This window comes from Anopheles cruzii, chromosome 3 (genome assembly GCF_943734635.1).
Source record: "Anopheles cruzii chromosome 3, idAnoCruzAS_RS32_06, whole genome shotgun sequence".
In the NCBI taxonomy this organism is placed as follows: Eukaryota; Metazoa; Arthropoda; class Insecta; order Diptera; family Culicidae; genus Anopheles; species Anopheles cruzii.
In genome coordinates, this window is record NC_069145.1 from 6,761,995 (window position 1) to 6,782,772 (window position 20,778).

Genomic DNA, 20,778 nt, shown 5'->3' on the forward strand with positions numbered 1-20,778 from the left:
AATTTGAAATTAAAATAGTTTTATTTTCATTTTAGTTGTCTTAGGAACATGGCGAATGGTCAAAGAAAGTCGCGTTGTCCTGGGGAGCACATCTCCAAATTTGGCACCGCCGTCGGCCTCGGCGGTAACCAGATTCACTATTCGTTCATCGATCACATCGTGATCCTGTTCTTGGATGCCGTGCAAATACCGGTGGTACATGTCGTGTTTCACGACCAGCAAACTTCGCGGCTCAATCAGTAGCCTAGCTACACACTGTCTTATCAACGGACCACCGGCAGCCAACGTAGGCTCACCTTCCGTCTGCTCAAAATACTCTAGCACCGTGTGTGAGCCGCACGAAATGGTTGTGATAGTCGGGAGGAAAAGTGGCCCGTCCAAATGCGGCATAATTCCCTGTCCGGGTAAATACTCGTTCACCAGCACATGATTCGCTTTCGTTCCCGGCTCGAACACGTCCAACCGATTGATGCGATCCACGAACTGGTCCAACCAGCGGGGAAGGGTTTCTGCTATCATACCCTTTGGATGCGGGATACCGCCATAGTTTATCAGCCGCCGATTGCTCAACTGTGTCCACTTGGGTTTCGGTGCGTTGGATACCGCTTGCAGTATTTGGGTTTCCTCTTCTCGCGAGATGAAATTTGGCACATAATAGATGGTCGATGGGCACTGTGGAAATTGAAATGGTGCAGAATGGTTGGCAGAATCCTGTGTCCGGGGGGAGGAGCAATCTTACAGCTTTCACCTCATATTCGGCCAAATTCATCACAGAGAGATTGCACCATGCAAATACGTTCTGAAATTGCCCAAAAACCCAAACAAACTACTGTCGTCTCATGCTGGCAGTTTCATGTCAACTCACAGCATGCATGCCGTTGGTGAGAAGCCCTTCTCACTCTAGCGAGCAGCGGAGCGTCTGACGCAAAAAAAATCCAACTGTCATTTCTAATTGCATCGTACATCCCAAAGCAAAGGCGGGCATCATCGGAACGGTTTTGGTGCGGTGAAAATGTACGACTTCTAGATCAAACACGCAATCAAATGACGATGATGAACCGCAACAACCAGCCAAACTTTCCCGTTATCTACGAGTTGCTGAAGCAACTGTGCCGGAATCTCGCGGGCGAACGAGCAGGTACGAGCAGAGGAGCTGCGTTGATGGTCCGCTTTCACCATCCGACAGCAGGCGCACCGGTCCGGCGAACGCATCTGTTTGTTTGTGCCCCATTTTCACACCGCCAGCGAATGATTTTATGTATTTTGGTGTGTCCGATCCATAGATGAGGTCCTGAAAGGTGTCACACAGCTCATCGCCAACAGGCCAAACTCGATCGCCTACTATGGCAGCTCGACGTCCACCGCCAGTGAATCGTCAATCGTGACACGCATCAATCGGCGGCTATCTTCTCGCAGCCAGGCAAGCGTGAACGTGTTTAACGGGTTCTACGAGGAGCTGGTTTCCATTGTACGTAGACGTAGGAGTGTGGCTTGGCGCCGATGTGCCAATTTATTGTCTGCGATTCTTCTTTTCAGACCGAAAGTAAACAAAGAGCGCCAATTCTGGAGTTTCTACTTAACCTTGCCGATGCGGATAGAAATTTGCCCGGTGCCAGCGGATTGCAGATAGATTTGCGCAACGATGGCGCATGTTCCGTCGGAGGTCCACTGCTGGAGAGTGCCCTGAGCAAGCTTAGCCTTGATTCTGGCCTCTCCGGAAGCAGCAGCAGCCAGCGTTCCCCGATGCTCTCCGTGGTCGGCAGTAATGGCTCCGTTGTCGGTGGTGCGGTGACCGGCAATGAACTCGAAGACAGCATTATCCAGGACATTATATACGCGTGCACCGGCATCGAAGGAAAGTACCTACGAAAGAACGTGGTGACGGGCGAGTTTAAGCTCGATCACGTCAGTGGCCGCCATCTCGATACATGCGACGCAGGAATGTTGCTGCGGTTGGCCGAAGTGGGCTTCTTCTACAGCAACGTGGTCAAATTCACCGACCCCAAGAGTGACTCGTATCTGATGGGTAGCTTCGGCCAGGGCTACATTACAGCACTGCGCAAGGAGCTGACCAACTATTACGGGCTGATTGCGAACCTGCAGGAGGTGCTTGATCGCCAGCGGCAACCCGGCGCCGACACTACCGACCGCATGACGCTCGTGCGGGCGATGGTATGGTTGGTGGAACCGATGGAGCGGCTCCAGTGGCTGTCGGTAATTTCCGATGCGTGTCGCGAAGTGAAGGGTGGAGCACTGGCCTCGGCTGTGCACAAGTTTATCTGGCACGGTGATCCGATGGTGCGCACCATATCGCGTGAACTTCTACAATCGGCTTGCATTCCTCTGCAGCAGATGCTTACCCAGTGGCTCACGGATGGCAAGATTATCGATCCAAACTGTGAGTTTTTCATCGAAAAACTGATGGAGGTCGGCTACAATCGTTTGTGGCACGACGAATTCCGGCTGCGCATCTCCATGGTACCCTCGTTCATCTCCGATGCGCTCGCGCGCCAAATACTGGTGATCGGCAAGAGCATAAACTTTTTGCGTGAAATCTGCAAAGACCGGGCACCGGTGCGCGAGCGGAATGATCTGAGTAAGTGTCTCAGTGAGCGGCTCGAGTATCTGTACAGTCCCCACAGCAACACCGAGTTGCACGTGCTTATCGACAATGTGTATCTGAAAACGTCCAAGCGCGTGCTGGACATTGTGCTTGGGCCACACCGCCTGTTCGACCATCTACAGGCGATGCGCGACTACCTGCTCCTGGGACAGGGCCACTTTGCGGACATGCTGATGGAGTACCTGAAGGAGGAGCTGGACCGACCGGCGAAAGATATCGGACAGCAGGAGCTCTTTCTCACGGTGGCCGAGGCGGTGCGAAAGTCTTCGTGTGAGGCGGAAGATCCGGAAGTGTTGAACTATCTGGATGTGCACTTTCTCAGCCCGTGCGAGGGCGATACCGGCTGGGATGTGTTCTGCTTAACGTACAAGGTGCTGGGTCCGCTGGGCACTATCTTCCAGCCGGTACAGTGCACCTACCGGGCCCTGTTTAAGCAGCTGTGGAACATGAAGCGCTTTGAGTACATCCTCGCCAGTATCTGGCGCAACCACATGCTGGGCACGCGGTGCTACAAACCGATTGCCGCCGACATTGGCGACGTGATGAAGCACCTGCAGACGTACTGCTCGAAGATGATCAACCTTATCTCGCAGATGCAATACTACATCCTGTTCGAAGTGATCGAGTGCTCGTGGGTTCAGTTTAGTGCCCGAGTACAACAAGCGAAAGCGCTCGATGACGTCCTGGAGGCGCACGACAAGTTTCTCCAGCGCATCCGCACCGGCATCTTCCTCGATCAGTCGACCCACATGTTCACCAGCTCACTGGAGCAAATTTTCAACTCGGTGCGCAAGCTGGACGAGTGGCAGATGAAGTTCTACGACCTGTGCAATCGCGAACTGGATTCGCGCAAAGCGTTCGACGATCGCATTCGCGAGAGCGAAGCAGCCGGAACGTACGGGGTTACGGCAGAGCAGACGCTCAAGCGGGACGAAGAGCTGCAACAGTTCGAACATCGGCTGAGTACGTGCCAAAAGGCGATTAACATGATTGGCGTTGGGTACGAGGACTCGGTTCACCAGTTCCTCTACCAGCTGGCCATCTCACCGACGGAATCGCTGCCCCAGCTGTGCATGCGGCTGGATTACAACGAGTACTACAAGCACCGCGATGCACGGCTCAGCTCGACACTAACTTTTCAGCATATGCGCAAAAGTATGGCCGGTAGCTTTGGGCGCAAATGATCGTGCGCTAGGGTGGGACAGAAAGTGGCGGGTGTACCAGCGCCAGGCAACGACACTTCCGCGGAAACTCACCCAATCCAGGGGCAATTGGTGCTGGAGAGCCGTAAAAATGTCGTCACCACGTTAGTCGAGCATTACAAGCAAGGGTATTTCAACTGCTGCGATGTGATGTAGAGGTAGGCAAAACGTTAAAAAGAGATTATTACCGAGTACTACTACATCCAGAAGCACCTGTGCCAACTTACTAACGTTCTTACGTTCAGTTTGTATAAGTTATTAGCAAGAAATAAATGAACGCGCAATTTAACAGTCAGCTGCGGGGTTTGCATCATACCCAAGAGACAATTGATGTTGGCTTTCAATTTTGTTATAATTTGTGACTGAAAATACCGACTGGATCGACTTTTCGTAGGTCAAATCATTGATCATCAAATCATTCAAATCATTGGTCAAATCAACAGTCATTGAGCGTCTTCGGGGCCACTCATCAAACCATCCGTGAGTGAGCTGTCAAAAGCTCGAAGCTCGACCTCCAAATAGTAAACAAACCAAAGTTGAACGAAATTACAAAATCCCTGCGCAGCAATAAACAATTTCAACAACAAAAACAAACAATTTTGATGAGTAAGTTGATGTTTATCATGCTTAAAAGGTATAATAGTGAATTATTTTGCAGAACCGCAAAAATATGTCGATGGTGCTGGTCGCCGGGTAATGCTTTGGAGCCTCTAGCAAACGACGATTTCACCGGTCTTCAGGTAGTAAAATTGTAGCAACAGAAACGTTGTTCCACAAGAAAAACTGGTCTATGAGACTCTTATTTTTGCAGATTAAGTTCTTACCTGGAGTTCCATCGTATTTGTGCACTACATGCGAAGCGCGTGTGAAAGAGATGGATCTGTTTCGCTGGCGATGCAATGAAAACAATGATATGGTCGATGAATTTATCGAACAGCAGAACACAGCGAAGGACCACTCTGCCGAACAAATGGTTGGGACAGAATTGTCAATTAAAACCGAAGTTTCCTCACCGGATGCAGCAAAGCATTTGCTGTTGAAACAGAAGTGTTTTACTGTTCATCAAGCAAATAGTACATATGAATGTTGTGGGCACATACCTGATGATTTATTCGAGGCAGAAGAAAATCCAATTGCAATCAAATCAGAGTACGAAGAGGACGATGAGCACCATGAGCTGCAAACAACAAATGATGTTCTGGATCATGAGCAGGATAAAAGAATTTCTTTGCAATCTATCTCTCAGGATCAAATACATCACGCTGTGATCGTGGCAAATAATACGTGTGATAATGATTCAGCAGCAGAACCAACTCAAAGCATCTTGAGTCCCAGAACCCGGAACGTCCATCGCAAAAGCCAATCCAAAAACCATAAGCACCACTGTCCTCATTGTTCCGCAACTTATCCAGCTTTAAACAAGTTAAAGCTTCACATACGCAGTCACATTGGACAAAAATCATATCAGTGTAAAGTATGTGACAAAGCGTTCAGAGGTTCAAATAGTCTAGCAGGTCATTCGAAAATTCACAATAAGGACCAACACCATCAGTGTCCTCATTGTTCAACAAAGTTCGTGAAGTTTTCCCAATTGAGAATCCACATTCGCACACACACTGGCGAAAAGCCATACCAGTGTAAAGTCTGTGAGAAAGCCTTCTGTTCAGCAAGCAATCTGGCAAGTCATTCGAAAATTCATAATAGGGACCAACAGCATCAGTGTCCACATTGTTCATCTAGGTTCGCACAGTCATATAACCTAAAGATTCATATCCGCACTCACACTGGCGAAAAACCATATCAGTGTAAAATCTGTGAGAGAGCCTTCTATTCATCAAGCAATCTGGCAAATCATTCGAAAATTCACAATAAGGACCAACACCATCAGTGTCCTCATTGTTCAGCAATGTTCGCGCATTTTTCCAAGTTGAAAATCCACATCCGCACTCACACCGGCGAAAGGCCGTACCAGTGTAAAGTATGTGACAAAGCTTTCCATTCGTCACGGCAACTAGCACAACATTCGATAATGCATAAGGACAAACAGCATCAGTGTCCTCATTGTTCATCAACGTTCGCACGATCATCTAGCCTAAAGATTCACATCCGCACTCACACTGGTGAAAGGCCCTACCAGTGTAAAGTCTGTGACAAAGCCTTCCATTCATCAAGGATTCTGTCAGAACATTCGAAAATACACAACAAGGACCAACAGCATCGGTGCCCTCATTGTTCATCAATGTTCGCACAGTCATATAACCTAAAGATTCATATCCGCACTCACACTGGCGAAAAGCCATACCAGTGTAAAGTATGTGACAAAGCTTTCCATTCGTCAAGCATTCTGGCACAACATTCGAAAACTCACAATAAGGGTAAGAAGGGTAAAAAAGAAGGGTAGAATAAAAAGGGTTATTACTGAAATGTATGAAATAGCAGTTATCAAAAATTTACAAACAACAACGACCTGACCAATAACATAAATTGGCGCGGGGCTAACAACCCCGCCCGTAAAAACGAACCGTTACAGAAAGCATATCCAGAGATTAACATCTTTCGATTTGTTCCAATGCCAATGAAATATGGCCATCAAAGCTGTATATTTTAATATCGAGGAACGGCGTCGTTCTCTTTATGCCTTATCCCTGTTCTGTGCAGTTCTCTGTCCCGAAGCCCTCCATCGTTTTGAACAAAATTAAATTCGTTTTATGAACAAATGAACGTTTGAACGTTTTCCGCGCGAGTGCAACAAGCTCGACTTCGAGCAGTTGCCGTCACAATCTGTCACATTTTGACAGAAACGAAAAATCTCGTTTTGCAGCAAAGGCAAAAGAAAAACACGACGATTACGTGAATTGTGAGTACACACTGGAACAATAGGATCGTTAGCCACATTATTCAACTACCAGCTGTTCTCCCGCCATCATTGCAGTTTAGCGCTGCGAACCCCCGAACCGGACGGCACAGATGGCAGCATCGGCACAGGCTAGCCGCGGTCTCACGGCGCTGTTCAAACGAGGATGGAACGAAATCCCCGAAGTGGTCGGTTCGTCCGTGGTTGCTTTGATCGGTATTGGTCTGAGCGTCGTTGGACTGACCAACTACTACCGGAAGAACGGGGACAACCGCAGATATAAGCTGACGTACGTTGTAATGCGCCCGGATGATCCACGGGCCGCTAGCATTCGCAAGGATTAGAAATGGTCTCGGTTCGGAACTAATAAATCGCGTTACCCGATTGTGTAAAACTTGAAACGATAAAACGCAGTTTCTTTTATTGGATCAGTACAGAAGAATGAACCATCAGTCGGTGCTACTGCATGCGTGCTCTTCGGGCGGAATCGATCTTGTCCAGCAGTATCTGTTTCGATACCAGATCCTCTTTATTCAACCGGTCACGTTCCTCTTCCAGGCCCGTGAAGAATATGTCGCTGCGTAAAAGCAAATGCGCGCTTATTAAACTGTTTTCCCTTGCATTGATTTTCCGATGGTCGGCTTACCGATTGTAAAATGCCACACCGAACCCAACCAAAAGGCTGCCGAATAAAATCGGGAACCGGAGCACTGTTCCAGCCGGAGGAGTCATTTTTCCGCTAATGCGTAAATGCACGAGGGAGCGACAGAGAACGCAATGAAAACAAATCGAATGTGACGTTTTCAGTGGCGAGCTTATTGGCTAAGCTTATGTAGGCTCGCGAACGAGGATTATTCGTTCAAACGGTGAACGCCACATTACAACAATTCTGCCCAATATCTTCGGATTTTAATTTCAATCAGGGATTTGCTTATCGTCTGTGCTTTTTAATTTTTGAAAAAGTTGTTAAAGGACACTGTAATTTATCCACCACACGGTGTGGTGAATTACCGTCGGCGCGACAACTGACGTCTGTCAGATGGAACGCAGTCTTCTTGTTTTTGGTCAACAGAGTGAGCGAACGCGGCAGAACCTTTGAGCAAACCTTTTTCATAGTCAAATGTTCGTGCAATATAAAACCAACACGTTCTTTTGGTATCTTTACAATGTCAGCTACCTAACACGTAACTTCACGTTGTGGATTTCTGTTGTTACCGCCTCATTCCGGACGTCCACTGCGTTCTGCATCATCGGTGTCTACGACCACGTTTGAAGTCAGCAAACCAACGTTCTATTGTTGTTTCTGATAGACCGGAGATCTTATCACACATTTCTTCGCCTGAACGGTATTGGTTCCCATCAAGACGCAGTGTAATGTTAAAACACGAAATCGCTTTTCATCAACGGTTCTGCAAATAACAAACCCTTGTTCCGCTTAGTGGTGCATTTTGCGTTTTCATCTCCACGGCCCCGGTCCCACGCGCGTTGCACTGCGAGTGTGTGCGTGCGCGCCTTGGGCCCTTGTGTTGGTTACGGCGTTTGACAGCGCGCAGCAGGAGCCGTGAATCTCCGAATCTCATCAGTCAGTCCTCCGGGCGGCGGCCAACAATAACATTAGTTTTGAATTGGTCGGCTGCGAAATTACGGCTAGCGGAAGTGTGTGTGTGTGCGGGGACACATTGTGTGCCGCTAATTGATGCGACCAAGCGAAATAGTAGATTCGCGGTGTGGGCCCTCCAGGAAATCTGCCCGAATATCATCGGCAACCGCGCTTGTGTATTTGGTGTCACGCAATTTGGAAAAAGCGGTGCTCTGCACGGAGGAGACTGGTGACTGTGGTCAGGATAGTGTGAGCCAACCGATCCGGTTTCCAATGGTCGCTATTTATTAGTTCATCGAGGTGGCGGTGCGAAGAATGGTTTTGTGACCCCCGGCAGCTTACTTGGTTTATAAATCGCATCACGTTCAAGTTCATTTTCGCCATGGTTGTAAAGGGGCGTGAATGGGTTGCAACAAATTTTGTGCAATTTTGATTAGCGCCATCGCCACCGATAAAACTGGACGGTCCGGGTGCTGGAGTAGCTTGAGTCTGTTTTGTCTTCGGTGGCCCCATTTAGCAGCACGATAATAAACACATTGTTTCTTCATCCCCTAACCAGTCCTACTAGTGTCGGTGCCCGTAGTAGCCTGCGCTTAGCAAGATGGTGACGATGCTCGGATGCTCGAGCCAAAACCGACGGCGGATGATGATCTGTGGGAATCTGTCCTCCGGAAGCTAGCCGATGCCGCTGACCGACCGATGAGCGAAAGAAAATGAAAAAGGAGTAAAAGTGTGTTCGAAAGTGCAAGGAAGTGCGTTAAACGCAAAGCAGAAAACAGCCTACGCCCCAGGTGTGTGTTGGCAGCGGGCAACCATCTGTCACGCGCTCCGTGTGTGTCGTGATAAGAAACCGCGAAAAGGGTGTGTAGTACAACCGGAACCGTTCTCTGTGGGGACGGAGTGAAAGATAGGAAAACAGCATATAGGCGCGCACAAACACACACACGCGCAGGTGATGATGCTGCTGTTTCTGTATTTCATTCCAGCATTCAGCGCGGTGTGTCAATGAATGAAGTGGCCGCCTGAGGCCTCGATTGCCGTTCGATTCTCAGGAGAGCAGAGCATTGTTACGTCGTCGTTGCCCGTTCCGCACGGCGCAAGAAGTGACCGCGATAGAGCGGATTGCGCGAAGAAAACACACACACACGCGCGCGCGCGCATTATGTTTTCGCGGATGCTGTTCCGGCCTTCGGTATCGGTCGCTATCAGCTATCTCCGCTGCCCGTGGCAGTGTGCAGCACAATCATCACCACGACAACGGCGGCGGCGAGATAATGAATGATGATGCTGCGTTTGCGAACGTTCCTGCCACCGATGATGGTCTGTTGTCGGTGCTGCCGCTGGTCCGCTGGTGCACGACGATCGTACCTTGACCGCTCATAAAAAACGTGCCGAGCTTGCGGAAAGAGGAACAATAAGAACAGCCACAGCAGCACCGAACTCGGTTTCCGCTGGACACCCAACAGAGGATGCTGTGACGCAAAGGAGATAGTGGTGCACCTGGTTACAACATCACCGGTTCCCCACGGGCGAAGGAACCCGTTAGTGACAGATTGCCGGTGCTGGGCAGCGGAAGGCCTCCGATTCACCTGGCCTTCGATAGGACAGAAAGTGAAATTGGAGCGTGTGAAAACGGGGCGAGGTGCTAAAGTTAAGCAATCCACCGCGCGAAGCGACGGGTGCGGTTTCTGTCCAGTGCAAAAAAGAGTGCGATAAAATAAACAAACACGGCCTCAGAACCGGAGAGGGGGCGGGGTGGGAAATCCGCCTGTGTGTGCGCACGCAGTGGGAGGTGGACATTATTACATTGAGATAAACAGAAGCCATGGCCAATCTGACAGATGGTGATCAAAGTTTTTGCAGTGTGACAACGGTACAGCAACAGCAACAGCATCAAACATCCGGTGGTGGCGGAGGTGGCAGTTTGTCGCATACCAGCGCCGCCAACGTGGGCGGTGGTGAGGAACTGGACAGTGAAGTGGGTGGTGGTAGCGTCGCCATTGGAGCAAGCGGATTAATGGCGGCAACGGCAAGCCCGATGAGCCCGATCACGGAGTCAAACCCGACGCCGGGGGCAGCTACCACGACGTCAACGCCGACCATGGCAATGACGACGGCGGCGGCGGCAGCGGCGACACCGTCGACTGTTGGAACGTGGACGGAGTTTTGCGAACGTCACGCACGGGCCGCATCGGCGGACTTTGCCCGGGCGTGCGTGAATTACGTCACCAACAGCCTGCCGGAGGTGGCGCGCCATACAATCTCTCACCGGGACTTTATGCGCCGCTTCGTCCAGTGCTTCGAGGAGCACTTCGAGCACGACTTTCATCGACGGCGAACACAAACCAAGGTAGCGGGTGGCTAGGGGTTCGGGTACCATCTACTTCACATCTTCCTACCGGAAGTGCGTAGAACGGAGCGCTCTCTCTCCTCTGCGCAGATCTGTAACACAATCCGTAACTAGGTTATTATCTGCACCAGGCGGTGGCGATTCGTTCACTCCGATGGCTCGACTCGGCTTTTCGGTTTGCTTTTCCATCCATCGGAACGTGGACGGAGTTTTGCGAACGTCACGCACGGGCCGCGTCGGCGGACTTTGCGCGGGCGTGCGTGAATTACGTCACCAACAGCCTGCCGGAGGTGGCGCGCCATACAATCTCTCACCGGGACTTTATGCGTCGCTTCGTCCAGTGCTTCGAGGAGCACTTCAAGCACGACTTTCATCGACGGCGAACACAAACCAAGGTAGCGGGTGGCTAGGGGTTCGGGTACCATCTGCTTCACATCTTCCTACCGGAAGTGCGAAGGACGGAGCGCTCTCTCTCCTCTGCGCAGATCTGTAACACAATCCGTAACTAGGTTATTATCTGCACCAGGCGGGGCGATTCGTTTACTCCGATGGCCCGACTCGGCTTTTCGAAGGCACAACAGGGCATTTAGGTTGCTAGGATGATCCTGGTGACGCCCCGCAGGACAGTGTCTTGACCGGATAATAATTGATCTAATTGAGCTGTTTGCCATGGTGGCCATTGCTACACATCCCTACATGAATCAATTGTTTAATTTATCAAATTATCGAAGACGTCGCATTGGAGAACGATCGGACGCTTCCATATGTCCGTTTTCGCTGCAATCAATCCTTCCAGCAAGTGTCACAGAGTATCGATACAATTGGGCTGCGAGTGCATCGGTTTGGTGCTCTTTAAATAAGAAACGATGATTGATTTGCTTTTAATCATTTTTGTTCAAATAAAGATGGCTCACTGTTGTTCGCAGTTTCGCAGATCGGCCATTGTTGATCGAGCTCAGCGAAATATCTTAGCAACACTCGCGCGGAATGAAGAAAGGATGAGAAAGGAAGCCGCTCGACAAACATCCGTTTCGCTGGCGCACCCGACACCCGGTGAAAGCTTATCAAAGCCAACGCGCTCTGCATGAATGGGAACACATGAATGAGCTTACCTCTGCAAAACACCGCCCCGTCGCCGCGCCATCGCCTTTTCGGGAGGCTGTTTCGCCTAATACCGCGCGGTTCATTCATAACTTAAACGTCCGCGAGCGGAGCTTATCTCTTCATCCCGTCGTCTGATTAGTGTCAGCTTCCACTGCGGGTGTTCCCTTGTCGACCGCCGACAACATTGTTGCCAGCCGTAGCAGCATTCCGTTGCTGGTTTTTGCTTTCCTAACATTCCATGGGCCCTATGGCATCGCCGCCGAGTCCCCGAGTCAGGTGCTACCGCGATGTCAGGCGGTCGATGGACGATGTTTTTGGTTGGCTTTTAATTTCTGGCATTTTAGGCCTTGTGAAAGGCCCAAACAGTCGACGTCCAGACCTACACACGGCTATGTCGGACAGAATTGCCATCAGAAGATGAAGCGAAGCGAAAGAAAGTGACAGTAAGCGCCATTGGGTCGCCTGTCTGGGTGTGAAAATGTACGACGTTTCACAGATATGATATTTTTTGTTTATAAATTTGCCTTTGCATGATGTGACTTGTTGGATCTCGTCGGCGATCTCCCTTTTTCGTTGCACAGATTAATACAGATTATGAAAAACTTTGTATTTCGTTATCATGTTTAGCTTGAAAAATTGTATTTTCACAACATCAAACCATCCCCAAGTTTCGTTTTCCTTATGCCCCATTTCGCGCGCATTATTTCGATTCACGTCGGTTCCGATTTCCCGTGGACTCTTTGCCCTATTACTCATCTGTGATCACGTCCGCCTGTTGACTTCGTTGACGGCCGTTCTTGTGCGATCAATTGTGATTTAATCACTTTTTAGAATGATGCAGAATTATTTTTACTTTCTTTTCTGTAATCAACTTACGCCTTGACTTAAATGTTTAACTCGAATTTTGTGAGCCATTCAGCATTTTTCAAAACATTCACAAAACAGCAACTGGTGCGGTAACCGGCACAGCCTTCTTGGACCCCGGTTTCAGTTGGGGTCGATCGGAAGAAAATTCCATTTCTCACGAGTTTGGTCGAAGAGCTCTATGACCGATTCAAGTTGCACTGCGGCTCAAGTTGCACTTTTGTAGAAAATCGAAGAAAATAGGAAAACATATTATCGTATCGGATGAGGAACATTTACTCTCTGATTGGTATTCATTGTGGTAAACATTTAATTTTAATACCTAATCGCATGGGCTCCGTTTCCATTTGTGCAGTGACGGGATTACTGTGGCCGTAAGAGTTCGCAAGCGGGTCCGCCGAGGCCACTAAGTGGAACAAAAAGCGGATCGACCGCTACCGCGTAGCAGCACCGTCGTCATGCGAAGGTGGGGCTGGCGACATAATATTGTTTGGGTGCGTGATGCCACGACGGCCAGCGTTCCACCTGCGCGCGTGGCCTTTCGGTCTGCCGGGTTCCAGGCGGGCATGAGCCCCCCCTCCTTGGCCTGACTGTGTCTGCTCTGTGTGACCCCCTTCATGGGTGATGGCATCATTTTCATTCATAAACATCCAACTCCCACAGGTTGGCACAGGTAACGACAAGCAGCAAAGTACGGGCGGGAGTAGTGGTTGGCTGTTTTGGTTTTTGCCCAACGGGGCGCGGTCGGTCTGCATGCCACCTCATATACTCTCGCACGCACACGCACAGGCGGTGGGAACGGAGGCGGCACCGGCCGTCGGCGGTGACTGCTGGCGTATGGTAATGAACTTCGCTTGACGGATTAACGGGGGGGCGGGGGGTCTTCGCTTGATGACGCGCTACTGGACCCCGGATGGTTAGGCAAAATGATATAAAAAATCCTAGACCGCCAGTCGACGGGCGGGGCGGGAACACCACCCTCCAGTCAAGGCCCAACACGACGAAGAAGACGTGCAGGAATGTTACCGCCAGCCGGTGCGTGTTGGGCCGATTTCTCCATATGGACAGTGTTTCGAGGTGGACCATTTTTTTTTCTTCTGCCAAATGGCCAGAGCCGAATGTGGTCGCTAGCGCCGCCATGTAGGAATGCCATTAATGCATTTCCGGCGGGGTCCGACGGCCGTTCGTGAACGTTCCGATGGGAAGCTCATTCCAATGGTTGCTGTGCAACATTGATGTTGAACTGGAACGAATGGCGCAGCTTACCAAAATTATAGCAATAATGTGTGTGTTTCAACGTTCAACTATTTGTAAAATGCTGCTGTGTGGCGCTGATGGCTGGTTGGTGCCTCTACAAATATGGTGATGGATTTCGGTCTCGGTCAGTGCCAATGGTGCTAACCACATTCACATCACGCCCACCGCGACTCGCCCCACTAGCCGGGGCCTCGGCCGCGGCTCTTCCTGTGTCTTGCGAATAGATGAAATAAATTGGAGCTGATTACTTTATTGTTGTTCGTGGTTTGTTTATGATCCGTTATCATTCCCCGCGGCCCCCAGGGCGGCGGCGGAGACTGATTTTTCTAGTGATCGACGAGGACACACAATGGACGCGGCTAGGGAGAGCAGGAGACCACAAGTGAGCGACCAACACTGGTGTTGACTTGTTGCTGACCGATTGCGTGCCAAGAATCAGCGGCAATGAACGGTTCTCCTTCTGTTTGTTCTGTCATTTTTGTCTACTTATTTAACACAGCGATATGATGGGAGAGCACTCAAAAATGTTTTATTACTGCCTAGGGCCACATATCTTCGATCAGATTGTTTCAATACATCCTTGGTCTCTGGAATGAATCTCTGATCATTTCAGTGGCAATTTTTTCGAGCACGGCACCGCTTGCTATGAATCTCAGGCAAAGCAACTGTACAAGATACACCTTAATCGGAATGCAGGATTGCTGGGATCGCTATTGCTAAAAAGGCTTCAGGAGAGCCTTACCCTGTCTACTATGGACGCACCGCACCGCACTGAATATTCCATTCTATTCCATTCTCTTTGCTCCACAGACTGGAAACGGCTCTGCCACGGTGCCGGAGGAGAGTGACTACTCCGAGGAAACCGATTCGCCAAAAACCAACCACAAACCATTCTTCCGTCGTCTGTCCTTCAAGGGTCTCCGGAAGGGGAAGGTCATTCATGTAAGTCGGCCAGCACGGCCATTCTGGTGCCCGTGCCCGGCGGAAGCCCCAAAACCACCGATAATTCAAGCGCTTTCTTTTGTAGGCATTTTTTCACAAACAACACTCAGACGAGGTGGAGCTGTCGGATCGGCGCGCCAGCAAAACGAAGCTGGCGAAGATTGTGGTCGAGTGCCGAAAGGAGGGCACAGTCAACTACCTGTCGCCGGAGAACCTCGACCAACCGTCCGGCTCGCAGAAATGGGAAAAGTGCAAACTGGTGCTAGTGAAAACGGTCGGTGGCTATATGCTCGAGTTCTACTCGCCCCCCAAGTCTCAAAAGGTACGCAAAAACGCAGGGTCAACGCAGGATTTAACGTGGCCACCCTTTCAAGTGACCGTTTCTGTTTTTCTCTTCAACACCGTAGCCTCGGAGTGGCGTGTTTTGCTTTCTCATCACGGAAGCGCGCGAAACGACGGCGCTCGAGATGCCGGATCACGAAAACACGTTCGTGCTGAAAGCGGACAACAATATGGAGTACGTCATCGAGGCGCGGGACACGGACGACATGCGCAGCTGGCTGGCCACGATACGCTACTGTATGCGTAGTACGCCTACCACCTCCCAGTTACCACCCGGTGCTGGCCAGCCGGACCTGAACACGAGCCTGACGTCGAGTACCTCCATCTCCCACGGTGTCATTGGTGGCACCTCGTTGACACCTGGTGGCGGTGGACTGGTGGCGGATGTGAACAACCTGAGCCTCAACCAATCGACGGTGTCTACAGCGAACGCGGGTGGAACGCCGAATTCGGCTGCCAACAGTGCAACGACGGGAAGCTCTGTCGCGGGAAATGTGTCCACACCGCAAGGAGGAGCTGGTGTTGGTGGTGGTGGCGTCGGTGTGCTGAACGCTCCGGAGCTGCCGCCTCGGCGGCCCGACGATCGGATATCGTCGTCCAGCAACTTTGAGCTGACGGAGACCGATCTCGAGCAGGCGCACGAAACCGACACCGATCTGACCGCGATGATGCGCGAGTACCCGTGGTTCCATGGGAAGCTGCCCCGCTTCGATGCCGCCCAGCTGGTGCTGCGCGACGGTACCTCTAGTCACGGCGTGTTCCTGGTGCGCCAGAGCGAAACGCGCAAAGGCGAGTTCGTGCTGACGTTCAACTTTCAGGGCAAGGCGAAACACCTGCGCATGACGCTCAACGATCTGGGCCAGTGCCGGGTGCAGCACCTTTGGTTTCCCTCGATCACCGAGATGCTCGAGCACTTCCGGCAGCACCCGATACCGCTGGAGTCGGGCGGTACGGCGGACGTGACGCTCACGGGCTACGTGCTGATACCGCAGCAACCACACCAGCTGCACCAACAACAGCAACATCAGCAGCAGCAACAACAGCAGCAGCAACAACAGCAGCAACAGCAGCAGCAGCAACAGCAATTACAGCATCACACCCACGGCCAGGTGGTGGCTAACAGCAACAACTATTCCACCACGCTCGTTGGCAGCGGCGCCAACAATGCCGGCGGAACTGGTACGACCGGTACGGCGGGCGGTGCCGGTTTGCCCGCCAGTTCTAGCGGCACAGGCGGAACCGGTGGGGTTGGCAGTGCGGCCCAAACCAGCCCAAGACATGTGAGATATTAATTTAAATGGAAATCCTACAAAAACCACCACCAACAACAACACACTCGCGCGCGCGCGCCCGAGACAGGCCAACGGCATCAAAGTAGACGGGAAGGAACCAAGATGGCAGTTACTATGTCGGAGTGGGACTGGTGAAGTGGGATGGAGCAGGACGTGCCAGCACGCGTCAGCGTGTATGTGTGCATGTGTGCGTGCGTGAGAAGAAAACAAGCCAATAAAACTCGCATCCCTGTTGAGAATCAACTCTATAGCTCTGCCTCTGGTGGTCTCTCACACACTCACACGTACGCACGCACGCACGCACGCACTCGCACTCGCACTTCTTCAGCATGGCCTTCTCACCTTCCCAATAGCTCGCCTACTGCTCTGGCAACACCACAAACACACACGCGCCCGTGCGAAACTACTTTTCTTTTTAAGAATAATATGCCGATTAAAAGCGAAACCAAAATCCGCGAACATAATCAAAAAACCACTCAATTTGTTTGCCTCTTTTTTCCATCAATCGTTTATTTGTGTCGTTTGTGTTTTCCTATTTAGTCCATGTCTTGTTCGTGTTCGTAGTTGTGTTTTCGTTTCGCTCACCTCACTAACTGCTTACTGCTCGCCCTCTCGCTCTCTCTCTTTCGCTCTTTCTTCCTGTCGCTCGCAAAGCCTATTACTTGTGAACTTTTTCTCTTTCTCTTCGTGTTGTGCTGTTTCCTATTAGCACACCATCAACAATCTTCATTATCCTGCGTAACATCATCATCATCTTCGTTGTTGTTGTCGTTAGCCTCCCTTTCGTTGATTTTCTTCCGAAACCCTCTGTTTTTCATGTTCTAGTCTCTATTGGTTTCACTGTAGTTTGTGCCAGTGATTCCGAGCTCCAATCGTGTTATGCTGAACTTTTGCCCTCCGCCCCAAACAAGGCAAGAAACTTTTATTGTTTATTAAGTAAACTATGCAGAACTGTGTCGCTTCTACGATCCTACGGAGCAACGGACACATGTTCGTTTCGTTGTGCAATGATTTTGTTTTAAGTGTTCTGCCTGTCTCCGTATTCTAGTTTTCCCACTGTTCTACTCCTGTCCAACTATCGCAGCGCTGCAACTACCTACTTACGCTAGTTATATCCTTTATCCACTTGATAACCTTAATAACTCGGGCCGTGTTAACGAACTGATCGATCCCAGCCAGAGGCGACAATCCTGGCGCCGGGATCTATTGTTTATTTTGGATGCTTTTCTTCTATTCTACGCTTGCAACCTAATATTGGTGCCCCGTTAAGTAACCGTTTTTAACAGTCACTCCGTGCAGACGCTGTGTAATGAAGTTGTTGTGCTAACAAGCCTAAAGTCTAAAACGGGCACAATATCGAAAGAGGAACAATGGCCGTGTGTTGTGCTGACCATTTTCTCTCTCTCTTTCTCTCCCTCTCTCTTTCTCTCTCTCTCTCTTTCTCTCTTTTGGCCTGTGTTGTTTCTATTGCGCCGGGCTTTTACTGTCCACCGTCCATGTCTGGCGCTGCGCTGCACTCCAACGACCTAATCCTAATGACCCTGTCCCACCCCATCCAACACCACCCCACCCCTCCCACGCAGGCGATCACGCTGAACGGAAGCGTACGGATCAAGACGTGCGATCTGGAGCTATCGCAACAACCGATCCCCATGCATGATCCGATGAGCGTCCACCATCTACACCACCAACAGCAGCATCAGTCCCAACTCTACCACCACCTGCACCATCAGCAACAGTCCCAGCAGCTGCAGCAACCCAGCACGAGCGGCGGTCAGGGTGCTGGAGTGGCCGGCCAGCCAACGGGCGAGGACGGTCAGCGGGCGGTGGATAATCAGTACAGTTACGTTTGAAACTGCCAAATGACAAAACCATCCGTGGCTCTTCGTCCACTTTGTTGGCGAGAAGGCACAGGCCGCGAAGCAGACAATTGTTTCCAATGTGCTGCAGAGTGTGTGGTTGTGTGTGAGTGTTTTTGGGTGTCCTTGTGTGTGTGTGTGTGTGTCTACTTTACTTGTCCTTCATGCGGAACACCGTGGCTGCACTTGGTTCTTGGAACGTTCTGGGCGCGGTGAAGATACGTTTGTGTTCAACCAAAACCAAAGTCTCCCATCTAATTGGGTGCTCTTTCTTTCTTTACCACAAAATGGCAAAGAGGAAGCTATCTAGAGTTAGGTTTATACACAATCATTTGCAAGGTCATATTATATTGCAATCCGCCAGTTAGTTTGATAAGTCTTTATACTAATACCGCGCGGTCTGTTTCTTTGTGCGCAGGATAGCAGCGAATCTGGTGTTACTGTGCACACCTTTTTATATCTTGTTTTAAGAACTATGTTTGTTGAAGCACAATTAAAATGGCAACGTCGTGTTCAAGGTTCTTTCGTGGGTCCTTTTATCATACCACAATTCAACCAAGTTAGTCCTTTATTATTGCCCATCTGTGGCAACTGGCAATTTTAAATCCAATACCACCCATTTATCCTTTAAATACCAGTTGCCTGCCGCTTTTCATTACGGGAACACGGTGGCCGAATCGATAACGGATAACCTTTGTATTTATTGCTGTACGCACATTCACGAACGAACATTAACGGCGTACTCTTCCGTGTACATATTACCGATAGACATCGTGGAGTGGATGTGTCCCTATAATGCCGATGGTATAATTTCGCCTCCCAAGGTTCGCTTCCCAAGAAACGATGGAAAGCATCGTGGTCGGTTAAGAGCCAACAATAAATTACATACCGTACTCTACTCTTCATTACAGTTCTTTGTGTACATGATTTCGTTCCCGAAATAAGGTGAGTATCAAGACAGCCTGCAAAACTTTCGCCCGTTTATTTGCTAGCAAAAGACAACTTTATGCGCCCTTGGTGCGCATTGACCGCTTGCCAGCAGCTGCAGGCGAAGCTCTTTCGGTCCATAATGTCCGTGTAAACGGTTCCGTTCAGGTGATCCATCTCATGCTGTGCAATGCGAGCGTTCCAACCCCGTAGGGTTAACTCCTGCCGGGATCCGTCACCATCGTAGCCGGTGATTAAAACCTCCCGATGTCGGGCAACGTCGGCCCGATACCCGCGCACACTTTCGCACGCCTCGGTGTGCAGTACCTTCTCATAGTTGAGAACCTTCAGCTCTGGATTTAGAAGCACCTACAATTGAGGAATCGTTAAAATAGTTTTTCTTTGCACCGCCTTGCTCTCTGGCGCACCGTCAATGGAAGCGGTTCCATCTCCCGGTTTGCGTAATCCGCCTTGCTGTACTGGTCGCGAAGCTCGTCGCGGAACTCCATAACGAAGGCCCGCAGTGAAAGACCCAGCTGGGGTGCGGCCAATCCGACACATTTGTACGTTCGCATCACTTTCGTTAGGTGGGTGACTAGAAAGCGCACTTCGTGTGATTTAAGTTCAGCCTCGGGAATGGGTGGTGCCACCAATCGGAGCACGGGATCTCCCACTTGCACCACGTGAGCGTAAGGCGGATCGGCGTTGGAGCTCCGTTGCCACAGCCCTTGGTACCATTTCGAGAATGTTTTGGGTGTTCGGGCACTTACGCAGAATGTCCTCCGAATCGACGTCCCGAAACCGGCGGCCACCAGCATGTTTACTCGATCCACCGGTCCGAATGACAGTTGACGGTTTATTGTTTTGATCCTGCCATCACCCTTTGGAAACGTTTCCTGTGTTTCGTGGAAGTTTCAAAGCATTTCTAATGTTGAAACAATTTCAAAAAGTTAACGTTGTAAAGTTGTAAATATATACGAAAACACAATGTTGGCTGTTTTCAATGTAGAATGTAAAATTCATATTCATATTTATACATAAAATATGCATATTATCAAAATCTTGGAAATTTAGCATTTTTCATCCAAAACTTTGCAATTTTGCTTCAAATTTAGCATTTTTGTTCGAAAACTTTGCATTTTCATAACGAAGAAAAAACAAACAAGAAGAAATCAAATTTTCGAATTTCGAGAATTGAACGTCAAAAAAACATAAACAACAAAAAACAACAACAAACAACAAACAACAAACAAACCTGTGCCCGAAAGCGTTCCAGAATAAACGGTAATAAAAGAACGTTTATTGCTGAACTTTGTGTTTATCCACGAAACAGACAAGGAGCAATTCCGCTCTTGCTCTGATTGACAAGAAACAAACGGTTAACGATGGTAAACAAAAAGGTTAAACGGTTAACAAATTGTTCGCCAAGTAAGTTGTGTAAGCGTGGCCAACTTATCCTGTCGCAGCTGCAGCTTCAGCTTCCAAAAGTTGCTCTACGCGCCACGCCTGTTGAAGTTGCTGGGTTACGGCTCGGCAGGCCCGGGCAAAGTGAACTTCTGTAG

At 50.0% G+C, this 20,778-nt stretch overlaps 5 protein-coding genes across 6 annotated transcripts; 3 read left to right on the top strand and 2 right to left on the bottom strand.

Annotated features, from left to right (window-relative positions):
* Positions 1-9: 9 nt before the first annotated feature.
* On the bottom strand, positions 10-840 carry LOC128273684 (alpha-ketoglutarate-dependent dioxygenase alkB homolog 6). The gene is made up of 2 exons (XM_053011708.1): positions 740-840; positions 10-672 (listed from the first exon to the last, which is right to left on the bottom strand). Exons 1-2 carry the CDS (start codon positions 767-769, stop codon positions 10-12), a joined length of 693 nt encoding a protein of 230 aa, XP_052867668.1. The 5' UTR covers positions 770-840.
* A 158-nt stretch (positions 841-998) lies between these two features.
* On the top strand, positions 999-4,042 carry LOC128272744 (gamma-tubulin complex component 3). The gene is made up of 3 exons (XM_053010613.1): positions 999-1,138; positions 1,284-1,468; positions 1,537-4,042. Exons 1-3 carry the CDS (start codon positions 1,045-1,047, stop codon positions 3,805-3,807), a joined length of 2,550 nt encoding a protein of 849 aa, XP_052866573.1. The 5' UTR covers positions 999-1,044; the 3' UTR covers positions 3,808-4,042.
* Positions 4,043-6,614: 2,572 nt separating this feature from the next.
* LOC128273381 (uncharacterized) lies at positions 6,615-7,082 on the top strand. 2 transcript variants are annotated; one of them, XM_053011326.1, is made up of 2 exons: positions 6,615-6,682; positions 6,758-7,082. In XM_053011326.1, the coding sequence occupies exon 2, from the start codon at positions 6,793-6,795 to the stop codon at positions 7,021-7,023; it is 231 nt and encodes a 76-aa protein (XP_052867286.1). In that variant the 5' UTR covers positions 6,615-6,682; positions 6,758-6,792; the 3' UTR covers positions 7,024-7,082. The 2 variants fall into 2 exon arrangements, with proteins under 2 accessions (XP_052867286.1, XP_052867287.1); XM_053011327.1 differs by having other exon boundaries at positions 6,655-6,682; positions 6,735-7,082.
* A 3,022-nt stretch (positions 7,083-10,104) lies between these two features.
* On the top strand, positions 10,105-18,283 carry LOC128275432 (SH2B adapter protein 2). Its single transcript, XM_053013925.1, has 5 exons — positions 10,105-10,629; positions 14,665-14,796; positions 14,882-15,118; positions 15,204-16,417; positions 18,004-18,283. The coding sequence occupies exons 1-5, from the start codon at positions 10,105-10,107 to the stop codon at positions 18,281-18,283; spliced, it is 2,388 nt and encodes a 795-aa protein (XP_052869885.1).
* Positions 18,284-19,270: 987 nt separating this feature from the next.
* LOC128275439 (peptide deformylase, mitochondrial-like) lies at positions 19,271-20,034 on the bottom strand. Its single transcript, XM_053013935.1, has 2 exons — positions 19,645-20,034; positions 19,271-19,585 (listed from the first exon to the last, which is right to left on the bottom strand). The coding sequence occupies exons 1-2, from the start codon at positions 20,032-20,034 to the stop codon at positions 19,271-19,273; spliced, it is 705 nt and encodes a 234-aa protein (XP_052869895.1).
* Between the last annotated feature and the right edge of the window lie 744 nt (positions 20,035-20,778).

Coding starts and splice junctions, on each gene's coding strand:
- LOC128275439 (XM_053013935.1), bottom strand. CDS start 20,034: ATGCTGGTGGCCGCCGGTTTCGGGACGTCGATTCGGAGGACATTCTGC. Junction 19,586..19,644: donor TGGAACCGCTTCCATTGACG/GTGCGCCAGAGA, acceptor CCTCAATTGTAG/GTGCTTCTAAATCCAGAGCT.
- LOC128273684 (XM_053011708.1), bottom strand. CDS start 769: ATGAATTTGGCCGAATATGAGGTGAAAGCT. Junction 673..739: donor CCGAATATGAGGTGAAAGCT/GTAAGATTGCTC, acceptor CAATTTCCACAG/TGCCCATCGACCATCTATTA.
- LOC128272744 (XM_053010613.1), top strand. CDS start 1,045: ATGACGATGATGAACCGCAACAACCAGCCAAACTTTCCCGTTATCTAC. Junction 1,139..1,283: donor TCTCGCGGGCGAACGAGCAG/GTACGAGCAGAG, acceptor TCCGATCCATAG/ATGAGGTCCTGAAAGGTGTC. Junction 1,469..1,536: donor ACGAGGAGCTGGTTTCCATT/GTACGTAGACGT, acceptor TCTTCTTTTCAG/ACCGAAAGTAAACAAAGAGC.
- LOC128275432 (XM_053013925.1), top strand. CDS start 10,105: ATGGCCAATCTGACAGATGGTGATCAAAGTTTTTGCAGTGTGACAACG. Junction 10,630..14,664: donor GACGGCGAACACAAACCAAG/GTAGCGGGTGGC, acceptor TTTGCTCCACAG/ACTGGAAACGGCTCTGCCAC. Junction 15,119..15,203: donor CGCCCCCCAAGTCTCAAAAG/GTACGCAAAAAC, acceptor TCAACACCGTAG/CCTCGGAGTGGCGTGTTTTG.
- LOC128273381 (XM_053011326.1), top strand. CDS start 6,793: ATGGCAGCATCGGCACAGGCTAGCCGCGGTCTCACGGCGCTGTTCAAA.